The sequence below is a fragment of the Oncorhynchus tshawytscha genome, linkage group LG04, assembly GCF_018296145.1.
Source record: "Oncorhynchus tshawytscha isolate Ot180627B linkage group LG04, Otsh_v2.0, whole genome shotgun sequence".
Classification (NCBI taxonomy): Eukaryota; Metazoa; Chordata; class Actinopteri; order Salmoniformes; family Salmonidae; genus Oncorhynchus; species Oncorhynchus tshawytscha.
The window spans coordinates 19,763,972-19,785,318 of NC_056432.1; the positions used below are offsets into that span (position 1 = coordinate 19,763,972).

At 44.6% G+C, this 21,347-nt stretch overlaps 1 protein-coding gene across 1 annotated transcript in view; it reads left to right on the forward strand.

The window, feature by feature from the left end:
* The first annotated feature begins 1,567 nt into the window (after window positions 1-1,567).
* trpm3 (transient receptor potential cation channel, subfamily M, member 3) overlaps window positions 1,568-21,347 on the forward strand; it is a 169,687-nt gene continuing 149,907 nt past the window's right edge. The window contains exon 1 of the mRNA XM_042320427.1: window positions 1,568-1,825. Coding sequence (XP_042176361.1) covers window positions 1,733-1,825 — 93 coding nt within the window. The 5' untranslated portion in view covers window positions 1,568-1,732. The remainder of the gene's footprint in view (window positions 1,826-21,347) is intronic.

Sequence of the window (21,347 nt, forward strand, 5' to 3'; positions counted from 1 at the left end):
GTTTCAACTGGACCCTCACAGTTTCCATCGCCGATGAGTTCAGGACAGACACAGCTCTAGTTGGGTCCTGTATGTCAGCCCCTTTTCAGGGGTCCGGACTTTTCTTTTTAGAAAGAAGGTCAATTTTTCAGCAAGATGCATCAATTAATTAGTGTAGTGTAGGTGTAATGACAATCGCAGAATGACATCACACTTTCTGGTGTTTTGTAACAGGTGTGTCTTTCCCTTCATCAAATGGCAGGTGCACAGTGCACTGTTTGGAATATTTTGGAGTGGACCAACATGTGCTGGTAGCATACTTTTTGAAGTGATTTGTTTGACAATCAGATGAAAACATCTTGACTGGTTCATGCCACATTTAAAGGTAATCCATGTTGCCTGTTAAAGCACATGTCTTTGCTATTAGGCCCATCATTGTGTTTGTGCAGGTGCAAGAGTACGCACAAATAGGTGCGGGAATGTGTTGCTGTGAAAAAGTCCTATGAAACAAAAATAGACCCCTGAATGTCACGGTATAATTTGCACTACACACACACACACACACACACACACACACACACACACACACACACACACACACACACACACACACACACACACACACACACACACACACTGGAGAGAGTCAGTGGAAAGGGCAGAGAGAAAGAGAGGGAGGAGAAAGGGGGTGGGGATGGAGAAGAGGGACACTACAGAGAGTGAAATGGAGCAGAAGAAACATAGGTCTTTAGAGTATGGACATTTTTACTCAATATTTTTAAGTGGGTGTTTGCCAGCTTTAGCATTCTGGTGGTTTTATCAATATGGATGAGGATGACATATGCATTCGGTATAAAAATTATACTGATTTGAATGCCATATCAGTTACATTTCTCCATATTCATCTCCATTTCAAATGAAGGGGGCTATATCTGTGACACTCACTCCTCTCGTTGCATCTTTCTTACGCGCCATACCTCTCTCCATCTCTCCCCTCTTTCTCTCACTTGCTCGCTCGCTCTCTTCTCCTCTCTCATCTCCTGTCCTCTCTCTCCTCTTTTCGCATTGTGCTCAGGCTCTCTCATTCTCTAATTTATTTATATCTTCTCTCTTTCAATCTGCCTTATCCATTCTCTGCCTCATCCATTCTCTGCCTCATCCATTCTCTTTCCTTCTCCATTTCCCCCTCTTTCTCTCTCTCTCTCTCTCTCTCTCTCTCCCTCTCTCTTTCTCCCTCTCTCTCTCTCTCTCGTCTTGGAGACAGTGCTGTGCTGCTCCCTGTCACTCTGCTCAGTTGACGGGCTCTGCTCTGCTCTCCCGTGCTGTGCTGCTCTCCTCTCCTTTCCTCCTCTCCTTTTTGCTGCTCTCTTCTCTCTCTCTTCCTTCTCCATTTCCTTTTCTTTGTTTTTTACTCTGTTCTGGAACGTATGCTCCGGGTGGACTGGCAGACTGGGATACTGGGATACTGCAGGTGGAGAGAGGGCTGGATGCTCCAGGCGTTCAGAACTCGGCCATCGGACCCTGTGGATCTGTGGGGAGGGGAGGGAGGGGTGGGGGAGAGGGAGAGTGGAAGGATTGCACCCAGGTGAAGGAAGGGCTGAGCTGCCGGGGGACCAAAACAAAGGTGGTGGTCTGGTGTTAGGGGTCATGCTCTGCCGGGATCTGAGTTGTTCTATTTGGCCGGAGACTCTGCTGCTTTGCCCCCTCCAAAGGGCTCTTTTCTTGGAAAAGCCAGGCGGGAGGAGCGGGAACCATGAACCAGCAGCTGGATGCTCCGCGGCCAATCAACTGGACCATTAGGAAACTGTGCGCTGCAGCCTTCCTACCATCTGTACGCCTGCTCAAGGTATGGGTACCAGAGTGGTCTGGAGTGGGGAGGGAGAGTGGGAGGTCGAGGAAAGGTGTAGTAGGAGAGAGGGAGGTAGAGGAGATATGGGACAGTGAATGGAGAGAGGATTAGGAGCAGAGCAAGAAGAGGGGTTGATATTGACTTAAGGTGGGTAGTTTTTTTTTTTTTGCTCCATTCGGTATACAGGTAACTGCTGAAGCCACACAGGAATACCCTGGTCACAGATCTGTTTGTGCTGTCTTACCAATTCCTATTTGGTCATTGACAAGATGGGCCAAACAGATCTGGGACCAAGCTGACACAGGATGGGGTTGTGAGGAAGAAAGGCCAGCAGAGGATTATACTGTGACTGTTTGGTGAAGATATCTAAGCAGTTAGGTTCAGATGGTATTATAGCCAATCCACACCTTCCTGTTTTCTGTCTGACAAGTGTTTTATTCTGGATGTGACTTCCCTGAGGTTGTCCTTGTTGGGTGCAAGAGACCATACAGCCTTCTCTGGCATTGGGCTGTGTGTGTGCACTGAATGTGCACATGTGTGTGTCCACTGCATGAGGGGCAGTGAGAAAATGTACGAGGAAATGTATTGGTTGTCACAGGATATTTATAGACCTTGTTATAAGCTGGTTTTATTTATTGTCTGGTATAAACACATGACTGGTTGTTAGGGGCGGCAGGGTAGCCTAGTGGTTAGAGCGTTGGACTAGTAACCGAAAGGTTGCAAGTTCGAATCTCCGAGCTGACAAGGTACAGATCTGTCGTTCTGCCCCTGAACAGGCAGTTAACCCACTGTTCCTAGGCTGTCATTGAAAATAATAATTTGTTCTTAACTGACTTGCCTAGTAAAATAAAAAAAAATAAAAAAATAACCAGGCATTTGATACACAACATATTACAGGTTGTTAATAACCAGGCATTTGATACACAACATATTACAGGTTGTTAATAACCAGGCATTTGATACACAACATATTACAGGTTGTTAATAACCAGGCATTTGATACACAACATATTACAGGTTGTTAATAACCAGGCATTTGATACACAACATATTACAGGTTGTTAATAACCAGGCATTTGATACACAACATATTACAGGTTGTTAATAACCAGGCATTTGATACACAACATATTACAGGTTGTTAATAACCAGGCATCTTGTCTTGGTTCTCCCCAGTCTTCTTTTAATCACGCAACATCAAAGTCTCAAACCAAGTGTCTCTATGATGTTAAACCAGTCAAGATGTGTGTGTGTGTGTGTGTGTGTGTGTGTGTGTGTGTGTGTGTGTGTGTGTGTGTGTGAAACATTTGCATGTGTATGGCTCAAATAGATGATATTGTAATCACTGATGGTTTCTGTGTGCATCAGTGTAAGGCATTGACAGAGAAAGGGAAGTGTGTGTGCGTGTTGATGTGAGAGGATTTCTAATCACTGATGGGGCTAGATTGTGGGTCTGAGCCATCTCAGGAGTTGTCACAATGGCAGTGTAAGTTCATACATGTTCTGTATGCCTCTGGTTCTGTGTGGGTGTCCCCATATGAGGCTCTTTGATGCTACAGCCAAACTCTTGGACCTCATATCTCTCCCCCACACAAGCACCTTCACCTTCTTTCAACATATTTTAGAACAAATAGGGAATTATTTAAGAAATTTGCAAGGGTGCCATTATGCTGTTGTGTTGTCCATGGAGGTTCTTTCTCAGTGGTTGTAGATGGCTTTTGGGATTCACTACTTGATACTCTTTGCTCATGATGAAACAATGGTTAGAGGTTGTGATTAGAAATATTGGTTGTGCTTCTTTGGAAGTACTTCACTAGAATACAGCTCTTCTGTATACTAGTGCTTAATGTAGATAAATCATTTGTCACTTCACATTCCCTCAGATTCCAATAGTCCCATCATGTCACAGCCACAGTCACACCTCTAAATGTCACACTCACAATCCAACCTGCTGACACACCATGGCCAAGTGTTGATTGGTCGGCGCAGTTAATCAAAAAGCCATTACCACTCTCACCATGTGTTGCTACGGTAACAGCCCACCATGTGCCCTTTCACAGCCTGGGAGAGTAGCAGAGTGGATGATGTGGATTAGGTAGGTGACACACAGATACAAACCGATCGATTAAAGATTGATCATCTGGGGGACGTCAGGGGTTTTAACCTCACGGTGATGCTACTGGATCAACTGTAGGTCACCTGATCCTTTTAAAGGACAGCAGGTTATGTGGTGTGACAGGTTAAATTCCCTGGTGTTTGATTGGTGCTGTTATTGACCTATCATGGTACGTCTTCTAACCCAATTGTTCTCTTTGTCAGCACCCTTGCCCACATGGATTTACAGATCATTCAGAATAAGGATGAATGTCTGCCAGGGTGGATGTGAACAGTGAAAATAAAGCGTTGGACACTCATGGAGCCAGCGTGCGATGGTAATTCAGTGAGTCTGTGCCATGATTCATTCCCGAGACATACTGGCAATGAATCAAGTTCTCTGGCAGGTGTTTTCAACAAGTAATTAAATCCCCCATTATAACAGAGTTTCCTCTCGACCTTCCAGATGACAAGCAATTGGTCAAGTGTCGGCCCCCAAGAGAATAATGTCTCCATTATGGTGGGAAATAAGTGTTTGCTGAATTGGTGACTGAAATGATATCGTCTAGAGAGGAAACACCCATTAATGTAAGCTGCTGGACAGCACTCTCGTGAGCAATCACAATATTTTCATCTCACGCTTTTTTGGCATATTCTTTGGCTTATCGTTACAGATGACTTTTTGCTGAAAGTAAAAGGTGACATACAAAAAGACAGTTGCCCTGAAACTGAATACCTGTCCCCTTCAATCTGCTGTTGCTATTATATTCTTCCTCTTTCTATATTTAAGATTTCAGTGCTTTCCTCTCCTCTTTGTATCCCTTCTTCCTCTGTCCCTCTTCTGGGAGAGGTTCTTTCTTGGCACCTTTCTCATCCTCTCTGTTTCCTCTCCCTCTGTAGGAGAGAGACTCAGATAGTGAGTGTGTTATTCATTACTGAATTGTCTTCATGCCCCCTGGAGTTGCACAAGAAGTGTGAAATGCTCTCCTTTTATTCAGTCAATGTCTCCCACTCTCCCCCTTCTCTGTCTCTCCTTTGGTTTGTCTCTCTCTCTCTCTCTCTCTCTCTCTCTCATCATGCTCCATGGGTATGACGCCTTCCAATGCCAATTTTAATGCTCCATCTTATGCAAAGTGCATGGAAGGGAGAGACCGCCAAAGAATCCATTTGAGTATCACAGTAGCAGTTATGTAGCTACAGCTCCTAGGGTGAGGAAATGGAACTGCAGGATAGTCTTATACAACAGCTCCGGTGTCTATTTATCATTCTCATGTGCTATTTTTACACGGTTCATATACAAATGTACTTCTATACTCAGTGTTATCTATAGGTGGCACTCTTACTGAGTTGGTATTTGGAGTGGATGGCCTCTACAGTTTAAGTTAACCTTAGACAGACTGATCAGTTCAGGGGAGAAGGGTGTCCAAGAAATAGACAATTTGTCAATTATTGTAAACAGTTGTGGAATAGCTGGCGAGAATTCTGCATTGTTGTTGATTTTGTTGTGGACTTGGTTGTAGTCTAAACCCAGCTAACAATTTCTGTTTACCCTAAACTCTCTGTTTACCCTACTGTTTGCAAGGACGTTTTGAGAATGTTGTAATATTATAAAGTTTTCTAAAAGTTCCCCCGAAAGTTTGACAGAGGTTCCCTCGGATGTTCCCATGACATGGCTATAATGTTTTCTCAATGAGCGTTTGATTAACATATTCTAAAAATGTCAAAAACAAACATTCTCCAAATGTTATGAGAACCATTATGGCATGTACTTCTACTAATGTTTGTCATATAATATTACCCCGGGACATTTTTTAAAAATATTCATGGGATCTTGTCAAGCTAGTTGGAAACCAAATTGGGACCCCATTGGAACGTAAAGTTGTAGGAACATTCACTGTTTGCTGTGATTGTTTAATTCTTCAAAATTGCTGTCTCATTTATGTTGGGTAACGTACAGTGCCTTCGGAAAGTATTCAGACCCCTTGACTTTTTCCACATTTTGTTACATTACAGCCTTTTTCTAAAATGGATTAAAAACATAAAAATCATCAGCAATCTACACACAATACCCCATAATGACAAAGCAAAAACAGGTTTTTAGAAATCTTTGCAAATGTATTAAAGAAAAAACAGAAAACCTTATTTACATAAGTATTCAGACCCTTTGCTATAAGACTCGAATTTCAGCTCAGGTGCATCCTGTTTCCATTGATCATCCTTGAGATGTTTCTACAACTTGGTTGGAGTCCACCTGTGGTAAATTCTGTCTATATACGGTCCAACAGTTGACAGTGCATGTCAGAGCAAAACCAATTCATGAGGTTGAAGGAATTGTCCGTAGAGCTCCGAGACAGGATTGTGTCGAGGCACAGATCTGGGGAAGGGCACCAAAACATTTCTGCAGCATTGAAGGTTCCCAAGAACACAATGACCTCCATCATTCTTAAATTGAAAAAGTTTGGAACCACCAAAACTCTTCCTAGAGCTGGCTGCCTGGCCAATCTGAGCAATTGGGGGAGAAGGGCCTTGGTCAGGGAGATGATCAAGAACCCGATGGTCAGTCTGACAGAGCTCCAGAGTTCCACTGTGGAGATGAGAGAACCTTTCAGAAGGACAACCATCTCTAAAGCACTCCACCAATCAGGCTTTTATTGTAGAGTGGCCAGACGGAAGCCACTCCTCAGTAAAAGGAACATGACAGGCCACTTGCCAAAAGGCACCTAAAGGACTCTCAGACCATGAGAAACAAGATTCTCTGGTCTGATGAAACAAAGATTGAACTCTTTGGCCTGAATGCCAAGCGTCACATCTGAAGGAAACCTGACACCATCCCTATGGTGAAGCATGGTGGTGGCAGCATCATGCTGTGGGAATGTCTTTCCGCGGTAGGGACTGGGAGACTAGTCAGGATCGAGACAAAGATGAATGGAGTAAAGTACAGAGGGATCATTGATGAAAACCTGCTCCAGAGCGCTCAAGACCTCAGACTGGGGCGAAGGTTCACCTTCCAACAGGAGAATGACACTAAGCACACAGCCAAGACAACACAGGAGTGGCTTCGGGACAAGTCTCTGAATGTCCTTGAGTGGGTCAGCCAGAGCCTGGACTTGAACCCGATCGAACATCTCTGGAGAGACCTGAAAATAGCTTTGCAGCAATGTTCCCCATTCAACCTGACATAGCTTGAGAGGATCTGCAGAGAAGATTGGGAGAAACTCCCCAAATACAGGTGTGCCAAGCTTGTAGCATCAAACCCAAGAAGACTCGATGCTGTAATCGCTGCCATAGGTGCTTCAAGAAAGTACTGAGTAAAGGGTCTGAATACTTATGCAAATGTGATATTTCCATTTTTATTTTTTTTAAATGAGCAAAAATGTCTAAAAACCTTTGTCGTTATGAGGTATTGTGTGTAGGTTGATGAGAAAAAGTAACAACACTTTCTGAATGCACTGTAGTTAAAAATAGAAAAATCACTTTGATATGTGTGTTAGGCCTTTTCGCTCTAGGCTTATCAGTAATCTGTATACTGCATTCATCAGGGTTAAATCAAATAAATGAATAGGTTGGGCTGAAGCCTCTCCTGCAGATTTCTTGACTGCTGCACAGAACAAATGTTGTACTTCATTACCAACCCAGATGAATAATTTAGATTGTGAGAGGGATTGTTTCAATTGTCGTGGCTTTTGGAAAACTAGTGGTTATCACATTCAATTAGCCATGTTGCGTGATACTGACACGAGTCACAATGCATGTTATGTTCTCTCTGTTTGTGTTCCGAGAACACTCACAACAGTGTCATTTCTGAGTCAGAGCAATCTATTTGTAAAATGATTTGAGTGAAGGATGCTTTACCGCACTATGTGTGGTGCTCACATTTAACAATGCACAATTTTTCTGTTTTGGATGGAGGTTTAATTAACCACATTATATCTCACTGTATCAGTCTTTCTCCTCGTCTCATTGGAGTAGCCTATTCCTTCATCTCTTTCACTCACTCTCTCTTGCCTTCCTCTACACATCCATGTTCTTATAACCTAAATAAGTAGGTGCAAATGAGAAATGTTATTTGAAAGTCAGTGAAGTGAGAGTCCTACAGGTGTGAACTTAGCTAGGGTATGTGAAGAGTGTTGTACAGAGGACATGTAATCATGGAAACGTCTCTGTCACGACTTCCGCCGAAGTCGGTCCCTCTCCTTGTTCGGGTGGCGTTCGGCGGTCGACGTCACCGGTCTTTTAGCCATCGCAGATCCACTTTTCATTTTCCATTTGTTTTGTCTTTGTTTTCTACACACCGGGTTTCTATTCCCCAATTACATGTTCATTATTTAACCCTCTGTTTCCTACATGTTAGTGTGCGTGTTTATATATTGTTCATGTCGGTTCTTGTCGGCTGGTTATTGTTTGCCGGGTTATGTATTTACGCCCGTTATTTTCGAGTGACTGGTATTTCTCTGCACCGTGAGTATTGTCTGTATACTGGTGCAGTCGTGGAATTAAATACCTTGTACACTCATCTCTGCTCTCCTGCGCCTGATCCACCTCCTGACAGTCTCTAACTTCTGTGCACTTTGGTGTGTAAACACACTTCAGCCTACTCCAGGAGCCTTGGAAAGCTTTCACCTTCATGTCTAAATTAATCAAACGCTACACGCATGAAATTACAATTAAGACATTATTTCACTAACTAGGCAAGCGAAGAACACAAGCTCGCAATTAAGACCTCAGTCGTTTGTTTTCACTCTCAGACGTTTATTTCCCGTTGGCATGGCTCCCACTAGGCATCTGAAATGAAAGGGCCCGTTCTCAGACAGTATTTGCTTTCAGATTTGAAACGCTTTCTGAGAAAAGAAAGTAATAGTTGGAAATAAACAGTCTGAATAAGATGTTGTGCCACTTAAATATGGGCTTACTGTAACTGTGTTTTGTCTCTATTTCCAGTGCTGTATATCACCTGTCTATCATGCTCTGAAAACTTCCAAAACAGAAGCACGGTAAAGATGATTGCTATTGGGGCACTGAGGAGGGGCCTGGGTCCGATGCTTGGTGAACCATAATAACCCCAATGTGCGCATGTTCAAATCTCACTCCTGTGGCCCTGGAAGAAAGTCATTTTCAAGCCCCTGCCCACGCTCCCTCTACACTCTTAGAAAAAAGGCTTCCAAAAGGGTTCTTTGGCTGTCCCCATAGGAGAACCCTTTTTGGTTCTAGGTAGAATCCTTTTTGGTTCCTTGTAAAACCCTCTGTGGAAAGGGTTCTACATTGAACCAAAAAGGGTTCTTCCAATGGTTATCCTATGGGGACAGTCAAATATCCTTTTTAGGTTCTAGATAGCAATTAGTTTTTCTAAAAGTGTACCAATCCACCCCCACTCCAACCCCTAGCCCATTATCCATGACATCGGCAAATGTATGTCTCTCTGTGTGGAACTTTGACCCCAGGACTGTCTCTCTGTGTGGACCTTGAACCCCCAGGACTGTCTCTCTGTGTGACCTTTGACCCCAGGACTGTCTCTCTGTGTGGACCTTGGACCCCCAGGACTGTCTCTCTGTGTGGTCCTTGGACCCCCAGGACTGTCTACCTGTATGGACCTTGGACCCCCAGGACTGTCTCTCTGCATGGACCTTTGATCCCCAGTACTTTGTCTCTGCTGCCGTCAGTCAGCGGGTGGGAAGTTATGGGTCTTTCTTGGGATGGAAGACTATTTGATCATGTATAAGGAGGAAGTAATGTATCTGCCACCAGAGCTGTGCTTTATGGAATCTCAGTAGACAGTTCAACATGTAGTACGGTACCCTGCAGGGCAGTTAGAATAAAATGTACTTGTGTTTGTTTTTGAATGTGTGTGTGTATTTGTGTTGTGTTGTGTGTGGGTGTGTGTGGTGCCTGCGTGCATGTGGTACGTACATGCGTGAGTGTGTGTGGCCTGTTTGGCCACTGGTTCGTGGTCCCAGAAGTCATCGCCCCTTGTCATGACTCTCTTATGCACCCTCTACACACACACACACACACACACACACACACACACACACACACACACACCCTATGCACACACCAGGGTTTCACACACACACACACACACACACACACACACACACACACACACACACACACACACACACACACACACACACACACACACACACCCTATGTCACACACCAGGGTTTCATACACACGCTCACACCCTATACACACACCAGGGTTTCACACACCCTATACACACACCAGGGTTTCACACACCCTATGCACACACCAGGGTTTCACACACACACACACACACACACACACACACACACACACACACACACACACACACACACACACACACACACACACACACACACACACACACTATTTCATACCCCAGGGTTTCATACACACACACACCCTATGCACACACCAGGGTTTCACACACACCCTATACACACGCCAGGGTTTCACACACCCTATGCACACACCAGGGTTTCACACACCCTATGCACACACCAGGGTTTCACACACCCTATGCACACACCAGGGTTTCACACACCCTATGCACACACCAGGGTTTCACACACCCTATGCACACACCAGGGTTTCACACACCCTATGCACACACCAGCGTTTCACACATAACCTATACACACGCCAGGGTTTCACACACCCTATGCACACACCAGGGTTTCACACACCCTATGTACACACCAGGGTTTCATACACCCTATGCACACACCAGGGTTTCACACACACACACACACACACACACACACACACACACACACACACACACACACACACACACACACACACACACACACACACACACACACACACTATTTCATACCCCAGGGTTTCATACACACACACACCCTATGCACACACCAGGGTTTCACACACACACACACACACATACACACACACACACACACACACACACACACACACACACACACACACACACACACACACACACACACACACACACACACACACACACACACACACACACTATTTCATACCCCAGGGTTTCATACACACACACACCCTATGCACACACCAGGGTTTCACACACACCCTATACACACGCCAGGGTTTCACACACCCTATGCACACACCAGGGTTTCACACACCCTATGCACACACCAGGGTTTCACACACCCTATGCACACACGAGCGTTTCACACATAACCTATGTACACACCAGGGTTTCATACACCCTATGCACACACCAGGGTTTCACACACCCTATGCACACACTAGCGTTTCACACACAACCTATGTACACACCAGGGTTTCACACACCCTATACTCTGGACCCTGATCTCTCTTTTGACGAACATATCAAGACTGTTTCAAGGATAGCTTTTTTTCCATCTACGTAAACTTTTCTACTATGGGGGATAGTAGATTGGCATAGACTCATAGGCGGCGCATCCATAAGTCTAGGGGAAGCTAAGCTTTCCCTAAGTAAATTGAATTAAATTGCCAAGATTATATAGCCTAATTAGCCTACTCCTGTCTAAACTGAAATAAATCTAATCATTCTAAATAGGCTACTAAAGCATGACTTGGCCACAGAGGATCATTAGCTTCCCCTTTTCATGTCCTCCTCCAGTTTAGATGGATGTCATATTCTGTATGTCTCCCCTTCACCTTCTCATAGGCCTATTATACGGACAAGGTCGTTTTTATTGATCTGTTTGTCAATGTCAGCAGAGTAGGCTACTAAAAAATATTCTGCTAATGTCTTCAATCAGATAAAGTGTAGTAGAATTGCATGAAATGTGTTTTCCTGAGCAAAGAGAGATGAAGCTTACCTGATTTAGCCTATAGCCTGTTCTGTACGTGCTCAGCCATGTGTTTTCCTGAGCAAAGAGAGATGAAGCTTACCTGATACAGCCTATAGCCTGTTCTGTACGTGCTCAGCCATGTGTTTTCCTGAGCAAAGAGAGAAGAAGCTTACCTGATACAGCCTATAGCCTGTTCTGTACGTGCTCAGCCATGTGTTTTCCTGAGCAAAGAGAGAAGAAGCTTACCTGATACAGCCTATAGCCTGTTCTGTACGTGCTCAGCCATGTGTTTTCCTGAGCAAAGAGAGATGAAGCTTACCTGATTTAGCCTATAGCCTGTTCTGTACGTGCTCAGCCATGTGTTTTCCTGAGCAAAGAGAGAAGAAGCTTACCTGATACAGCCTATAGCCTGTTCTGTACGTGCTCAGCCATGCATTGAACGGTATTTTTTGCAAATAGTGATTTACATTATTAGCCTAAATTATGAATATCAAATCTACATAAGTCTGCAAATGTAATGATGCATGGAATGCTTTAATATGAAGGTGCATTTTTATGGTGAAAATGTGTTTCCCCAAACCTGAAACTCACGCACCTCCTATGATTAGGCTAGTGATGTTGCTGTTTGTTACTCATCTTGTTGGCTGAGCAAACGTACATGTGGACAGCTATTCTAACATCTTCAAAGTGCGCGGTAAGGAAGCACATCATTGCATCCTCGACTTGCATGTTCTGTTAAGATGATTTACCATAATATAAATATTATTTCAGTCATTCTGAGCACCGTGGGTGGACGCCCAGTGTCATTCTGAGCACCGTGGGTGGACGCCCAGTGTCATTCTGAGCACCGTGGGTGGACGCCCAGTGTCATTCTGAGCACCGTGGGTGGACGCCCTAATCTAGTTACACACCCAATGCATATGGGTCCGGTAAACTTCTCAAATGTCTGGTAAATGTTTTATTTAACCTTTATTTAACTAGGCAAGTGAGTTAAGAACAAATTCTTATTTACAATGACGGCCTACCAGGGAAGACTGGGTTAACTGCCTTGTTCAGGGGCAGAACGACAGATTTTTACCTTGTCAGCTTGGGGATTTGATCCAGTAACCTTTTGGTTACGCACACACTCACTCACACACACACAGGCACCCACCCACAACATACTTACATCTAGATGAAAGTGCCTCATTCCACATTCTAAGCACACAGTAAGAAGGTAGCACTTAGACTAATCGATTAGACTGATTTAATAATGCTCAGTGCACCCAACCAAAACCTTTTCCCTCTACAAGATTTACTTCCATCAAGCAGCTAGCTCACCTCATGTTGAAATACAGGGGGGCAGGGTGTGTGTGCGTGTGTGCCTGTGTGTGTGTGTGTGCCTGTGTGTGTGTCTGTCTGTCTGTCTGTCTGTGTGTGTGTGTGTGTGTGTGTGTGTGTGTGTGTGTGTGTGTGTGTGTGTGTGTGTGTGTGTGTGTGTGTATGTGTGTATGAAACCCTGGTGTATGCATAAGGTGTGTGTGTGTGTGTGTGTGTATGAAACCCTGGTGTGTGCATAGGGTGTGTGAAACCCTGGCGTGTGGATAAGGTGTGTGTGTGTGTGTATGAAACCCTGGCGTGTGCATGGGTGTGTGTGAAACCCTGGCGTATGGATAAGGTGTGTGTGTATGAAACCCTGGTGTGTGCATAGGGTGTGTGTGAAACCCTGGCGTGTGGATAAGGTGTGTGTGTGAAACCCCTAGGGGTGTGTGCATAGGTGGTGTGTGAAACCCTGGTGTGTGCATAGGGTGTGTATGAAACCCTGGCATGTGCATAGGGTGTGTGTGAAACCCTGGCGTGTGGATAAGGTGTGTGTGTATGAAACCCTGGTGTGTGCATAGGGTGTGTATGTATGTTTTCTACGGTGTGTTTATTCTTGAATGTTTAAATGTTCTTTGTGTTTGACATGCATGTTATTGAGTGTGTGCATTCATAGCTTTCCAATTGTCCATAGTCAAATCAATTTATCAATACAATTCTGTTTGATGATTTATCTATGTTCATGTGGTATATTACACTCAAGGCTGTTAGAATAAGGAAGATTTAAGGGAAGCAAGAGGATAAGTAGAAAACTGTACACATGTCCAATTTACACTTTTAGCTTGTACCAAAGGTTGTTTGCTCTCTCTGGGTTATAAAACACCAAGAGCGAAGTCAAGTTGTATTGTGATTCTAGTCACAGATAAGGGGTTTCGTTAGGTCTAATGAGACAAAGCGAAGTGCTTTTTAAGGAGTATTACCGTTGGGGAATGTCATAATGGGACAAACTTTTAATTTCATCACTCTGGACAGCGAACAGTGCGGTAGAAGTATGTACTTTAGCCGTTGTGTGGAATGACTCTGAATAGCCTTGGTCCTCTATGACAGGCTGGCCATTAGAAGCCTGATGGAGTCCGTGTTAATAATTGAGGTATCTTTGGTAAGCTCAGTATGAAACACTTAAGACCGGGACTGGTTCATGTCATGATCTGACTGCTGTAGACTGATTAAAAGGCTGGAAACGAAAAGGGAAACGGTGGCAGCGTCTGCTAGCTGGCTTCGCTTCTTGACCCAGTTTAATTAACACTACAGCTCAACTGTGGGGGGAGAGCTCGACTCCACTCCACGTACAGAGTGTCATGCATCTATCATACAGTATCTAGGGGCCAGGAATGGTTTTTATCTAGGGGCCAGGAAGGGGTTTTATCTAGGGGCCAGGATGGGGTTTTATCTAGGGGCCAGGAAGGGGTTTTATCTAGAGGCCAGGAAGGGGTTTTATCTAGGGGCCAGGAAGGGATTTTTCAGTCTATAGATAGGGCCCATACAACCCTGTCCCTTTGTATCATGTCAATATCATGGTCATCTCTATTTCTATCTCTATTTTCTTTGCCACTCCCAGTGTTAGGAGCCTGGTTTAGTACTGCAGTGTGAAACCCAAAAGCAGAACACTGAGCCAGATGGGTTTTCAGTGTAAGGGGGTGTGAAAGAGAAAAGGATGTTTCTAGACAGACATACTTGGCTTTGATCTGAGAGCGCTTAGCTCTCCGCCTGCTCTCTCGCGCTCTCTCTCTCTTTGTCTTTGTCTCGCTCTCTCTCTCTCTCACTCTCTCGCTCTCTCTCTTTGTCGTTGTCTTTGTCTCTCTCTTTCTCGCTCTCTCTCTTTGTCTTTGTCTATCTCTTTCTCGCTCTCTCTCTTTGTCTTTGTCTCGCTCTCTCTCGGTCTCTCTCGCTGTTTGTCTCTCTCGCTCTCTGTCTTTTTCTCTCTCTCACCCTTTCTCGATCTCTGTCTCTGTCTCTGTCTTTGTCTCTTTCGTTCTCTCTCTCTCTGTCTTTGTCTTTGTCTTTCTCTCTCTCTCTCTCTCTCTCTCTCTCTCTTTCTCGCTCTCTGTCATTGTCTCTCTCGCTCGCTCTCTGTCTTTGTCTCTCACTTTCGGTCACTGTCTTTCTCTCTCTCGTCCTCTCTCGCTCTCTCTCACTCTCTGTCTTTGTCTCTCTCTCACTCTCTGTCTCTGTCTTTGTCTCGCTCGCTCTCTCTTGCTCTCTCGTTCTGTGTCTTTGTCTTTTTCTATCACTCTCTGTTTCTGTCTTTGTCTCTCTCTCTCACTCTCTGTCTCTGTCTCTCTCTCTCTCACTCTATGTCTTTGTCTCTCTCTCATGCTGTCTTGCTCGCTGTCTCTGTCTTTGTCTCTCTCTCATGCTCTCTCACTCATTGTCTTTGTCTCTATCTCTCGCTCTCTGTCTTTGTCTCTCTCTCGCTCTCTCTCGTTCTCTGTCTCATTCTTTGTCTCTCTCGCGCTCTCTCTCGTTCTCTGTCTCTGTCTTTGTCTCTCTCTCGCTCTCTGTCTTTGTCTCTCTCGTGCTCTCTCTCTTGCTCTGTGTCTCTGTCTTTGTCGCTCTCTCTCTTGCTCTGTCTCTGTCTTTCTCTCTATCTCGCTCTCTGTCTCTGTCTTTGTCTCTCTCGCTCTGTCTTTGTCTCTTTTGCGCTCTTTGTCTCTGCCTTTGTCTCTCTCTCTCGCTCTCTGTCTCTGTCTTTGTCTCTCTCTCTCTGTCTCTGTCTTTGTCTCTCTCTCTGTCTCTGTCTTTGTCTCTCTCTCTCGCTCTCTCTCTTGCTCTCTGCCTCAGTCTTTGTCTCTCTCTCTCGCTCTCTGTCTATGTCTCTGTCTTTGTCTCCCTCGCACTCTCTCTCGCTCTCTGTCTGTGTCTTTGTCTCTCTCTGTCTCTGTCTTTCTCTCTCTCTATGTCTCTGTCTTTGTCTCTCTCACGCTCCCTGTCTCTGTCTTTGTCTCTCTCTCTCGCTCTCTTTCTCTGTCTTTGTCTTTGTCTCTCTCTCGCTCTCTGTCTCTGTCTTTGTCTCTCTCTCTCGCTCTCTCTCTTGCTCTCTGCCTCAGTCTTTGTCTCTCTCTCTGTGTCTATGTCTCTGTCTTTGTCTCTCTCGCGCTCTCTCTCTGTCTCTGTCTTTGTCTCTCTCTGTCTCTGTCTTCGTCTCTCTCTCACTCTCTTTTTTTTTCTCTGAGATTAAACATGCAAATCTCTTTAATGTCTAACATATGTTTGACTCTTCACATTAAGGCTACATGTCTATTTCTCTTCCTAGGTTCGCTCTTTCCCTTCCAAGGTCTTTCTACCCATATATATCTCTCACATTCTGTCCATTCTGCTAATGATGTCCCACTGTGATTGATGTCACATGCATCGTATTACTCATGTGCTCTCGCACCCGTAAGTGCACTAGAATGGTTTGAGATTGTTCTACCATGGCAACTATAGACATCCTCTGTAGGGTTTCCATCCTCACTTGTGTATATTCAGCTTAGAGTTTTTCAGACATTTTGACAATGTCAACCACAGAATAAGAAATGATATCTAGCATTGTAACTCTTTGATGTCCAGTCCGTCTCAGTTGTGTGCATGTTCGCATAGTGATTCAATGGAAACAGATATTGTAGTCTTTTCTTCCTTCAAAATATTTTTGTGTAATCCAAGGCTTCTGTGAACTGTTTATAGGGAATCAATACCTTGATCTTTTTTGGTCCCAAGCCTGTAGAATACCTGAAATCTCTCTCTCTCACTCTCACTCTCTCCCGCTCTCTCGCGCACTCTCTCTCTCTCTTGCCCACTCTCTCGCTCTCTCTCTCTCTCTCTCTCTCTCTCTCTGTCTGTTTCTCTCTCTCTCTCTCTCTCTCTCTCTCGCTATCTCTCTCTCTCTCTCTTGCCCACTCTCTCTCTCTCTCTCTCTCTCTCTCTCTCTCTGTCTGTCTCTCTCTCTCTCTCTCTCTCTCGCTATCTCTCTCTCTCTCTCTCTCTCTCTCTCTCTCTCTGTCTGTTTCTCTCTCTCTCTCTCTCTTTCTCTCTCTCTGTCTGTCTCTCTCTCTCACACTCTCTCTCTATCTCTCTCTCTCTCTCTCTCTCTCTCTCTCTCTCTTGCTCTCGCCCTCTCTCTCTCTCTCTCTCTCTCTCTCTCTCTCTCTCTCTCTCTCGCTCTCGCCCTCTCTCTCTCTCTCTCTCACCGCTCCAGCAAAGCGTATTGTCTTAGTGGTAATTGTTTCTCTCAGGTCATTAGCAGTGATTCCTGTAGAGCAGCTTTATTACTGTTCTGCTTCCTCCTATATATTTCCCAAATCGAAAAACACACACACACACACACACACACACACACACACACACACACACACACACACACACACACAGGAACAGTAGTGGAGAGGGTAGCAAGGGTAGCAAGTTTTAAGTTCCTCGGCATACACATCACAGACAAACTGAATTGGTCCACTCACACAGACAGCATCGTGAGGAAGGCGCAGCAGCGCCTCTTCAACCTCAGGAGGCTGAAGAAATTCGGCTTGTCACCAAAAGCACTCACAAACTTCTACAGATGCACAATCGAGAGCATCCTGGCGGGCTGTATCACCGCCTGGTATGGCAACTGCACCGCCCTCAACCGTAAGGCTCTCCAGAGGGTAGTGAGGTCTGCACAACGCATCACCGGGGGCAAACTACCTGCCCTCCAGGACACCTACACCACCCGATGCTACAGGAAGGCCATAAAGATCATCAAGGACATCAACCACCCGAGCCACTGCCTGTTCACCCCGCTGCCATCCAGAAGGCGAGGTCAGTACAGGTGCATCAAAGCTGGGACCGAGAGACTGAAAACAGCTTCTATCTCAAGGCCATCAGACTGTTAAACAGCCACCACTAACATTGAGTGGCTACTGCCAACACACTGTCAATGACACTGACTCAACTCCAGCCACTTTAATCATGGGAATCGATGGGAAATGATGTAAATATATCACTAGCCACTTTAAACAATGCTACCTTATATAATGTTACTTACCCTACATTGTTCATCTCATATGCATACGTTGATACTGTACTCTATATCATCGACTGCATCCTTATGTAATACATGTATCACTAGCCACTTTAACTATGCCACTTGGTTTACATACTTATCTCATATGTATATACTGTACTCGATATCATCTACTGTATCTTGCCTATGCTGCTCTGTACCATCACTCATTCATATATCCTTATGTACATATTCTTTATCCCTCTACACTGTGTATAAGACAGTAGTTTTTTTTTGGAATTGTTAGTTAGATTACTTGCTCGTTATTACTGCATTGTCGGAACTAGAAGCACAAGCATTTCGCTACACTCGCATTAACATCTGCTAACCATGTGTATGTGACAAATAAAATTTGATTTGATTTGACACACACACACACACACACACACACACACACACACACACACACACACACACACACACACACACACACACACACACACACACACACACACACACACACAACAATATAAACACCCTCAGTGCAGACCCCAGCTGGTTTTTGAAAGCTGTGTTGCAGTATTAAGCCTTCATTCTCCTTAATGAAGCTGTTGTTCATGAGACGTTGTTCATTTTCTCTCACTCTTATCTCTTCTCCTGTTTGGGGAAATGGTGCGATAGGACAGACCATTTGAGAGTGCTGTCAACGACTATGTAGCATATGTTCATATCTGTGTGTGTGTGTTTGTTCTCAAGTGTGTGTGTGTGTGTGAAACTGGCTCTCATGAGGACCGCCACAGGAAAAGAAGACCCAGAGTTACCTCTGCTGCAGAGGATAAGTTACCAGCTTTAGAAATTACAGACACATCTCATCAACTGTTCAGAGGCCGAATTGCTGCAAAGAAACCAACACGAATGGACACCAATAAGAAGAAGAGACTTGCTTGGGCCAAGAAACACGAGCAATGGACATTAGACTGGTGGAAATCTGTCCTTTGGTCTGATGAGTCAAAATTTGAGATTTTTGGTTCCAACCGCCATGTCTTTGTGAGACACAGAGTAGGTGAACGTGATCTCCACATGTGTGGTTCCCACCGTGAAGAATGGACGAGGAGGTGTGAAGGTGTGGGGGTGCTTTACTGGTGACACTGTCAGTGATTTATTTAGAATTCAAGGCACACTTAACCAGCATAGCTACCACAGCATTCTGCAGCGATACGCCATCCCACCTGGCTATTTGACCAAGAAGGAGAGTGATGGAGTGTTGCATCAGATGACCTGGCCTCCACAATCACCTGACCTCAACCCAATTGAGATGGTTTGGGATGAGTTGGACCGCAGAGTGAAGGAAAATCAGCCAACAAGTGCTCAACATATGTGGGAACTGTTGGAAAAGCATTCCAGGTGAAGCTGTTTGAGAGAATGTCAAGCGTGTGCAAAGCTGTCATCAAGGCAAAGGGTGGCTACTTGGAAGAATATAAAATATACTTTGATTTGTTTAATACTTTTTTTGGTAACCACATGATTTCATATGTGTTATTTCGTAGTTTTGATGTCTTCACTATTATTCTATAATGTAGAAAATAGTTCAAATAAAGAAAAACCCTTGAATAAGTAGGTGTCCAAACTTTTGACTGGTACTGTATGTGAGTGAGTGAGCAGAGCGAGAGAGAGACAGATGGTGTGGAGAAGGTAAATGAGATTGTGTGTCATGAGTTGTAGGCCACGCATAAAAAAGTTGGTTTGAGTTGGTCTGTCTGTGTGTGCGTGAGTGAGTGAGACAGGGAGGTAAGTGGGATATTGGAATGTGGAAAATGAAAGTGACTGCCATGGAACAAGGCTATTTCTGTCCCCTGTTCCTTCTCTCCTCCCGTTTCCTGTTCGTTTCCCACACCCATCTCCGGTGCTGTGGTTACATCTATCCACCTCTTCAACTCCTCCATTCCCTCGTTCTCTCCCTCACATCTCTCTTCTCTTCTCTCTCTCTCTCCCTCTCCCTCGCCCCTCTCTCTTTATCTCCCCCTCTCTCTCTATGTTCCTCTCCTCTCTCAATACAATTCAATTTAAAGGGTTTTATTGGCATGGGAAACATATGTTTACATTGACGAGGCAAGTGAAGTAGATAATAAACAAAAGTGAAATAAACAATCAAATGAACAGTAAACAATTACAACATTACACAAGTTTCTAAATAATTACTATGTACAGTGTTGTAACAATGTGCAAATAGCTGAAGAAAAATAGGGAAAAGAAATAAGCACATATGGGTTGTATTTACAATGGTGTTTGTTCTTCACCGGTTACCCTTTTCTTGTGGCAACAGGTCACAAATGTTGCTGCTCTGATGGCACACTGTGGTATTTATCCAATGGATATGGGAGTTTATCAAAATTGGATTTGTTTTCAAATTCTTTGTGGGTCTGTGTAATCTGAGGGAAATATGTGTCTCTAATATGGTCAAACATCTGGCAGGAGGTTAGGAAGTGCAGCTCAGTTTCCACCTCATTTTGTGGGCAGTGTGCACATAGCCTGTCTTCTCTTGAGAGCCAGGTCTGTCTACTGTCAGCAGTGTGTGCAACTGGTTAACTGAAGTCAGGTGCAGGAGAGCAGAGATGAGTGAACAGGCACACTTTATTTGGCAGAAGGAAAACAGTCGGACGCAACTGCGTAACGACACACCCGCCAAAGGCAAATGCGAATAGCGCTCTCGTCACACAAATAATGTACAGCATACAATACCATGGGTTCCAAACCCGTGGGTTCCAAACCCAAAGACCCATTGAAAAACCAGCATGAAACGTCACACATGACACATAACGAACAATTACACACACAGACATGGGGGGAACAGAGGACAATATACACATAAAGTGATGAGGGGATGTAAAACAGGTGTGTGGAAAAACAAATGGAAAATGAAAGGTGGAGTGGCGATGGCTAGAAGACCGGTGACGTCGACCGCCGAGCGCCGCCCGAACAAGGAGAGGAGCTGACTTCAGCAGGAGTCGTGACACATACTGTATGTGTTCAAGGCTATGTTCACTGAGACTGTACATAGTCAAAGCTTTCCTTCATTTTTCATCAGTAACAGTGGTCAGGTATTCTTTTTAGGGCCAAATAGCACTCTAGTTTGCTCACTTTTGTTGTTAATTCTCTCCAGTGTGTCAAATAGTTATATTTTTGCTTTCTCCGAATTTGGTTGGGTTTAATTGTGTTGCTGGCCTGGGGCTCTGTGGGGTCTGTTTCTGTTTGTGAACAAAGCCCCAGAGTCAGCTGGCTGAGGGGACTCCTCTCTAGGTTAATCTCTCTGTAGGTGAGGGCTTTTTGGTGGAATTTGTGGGCATC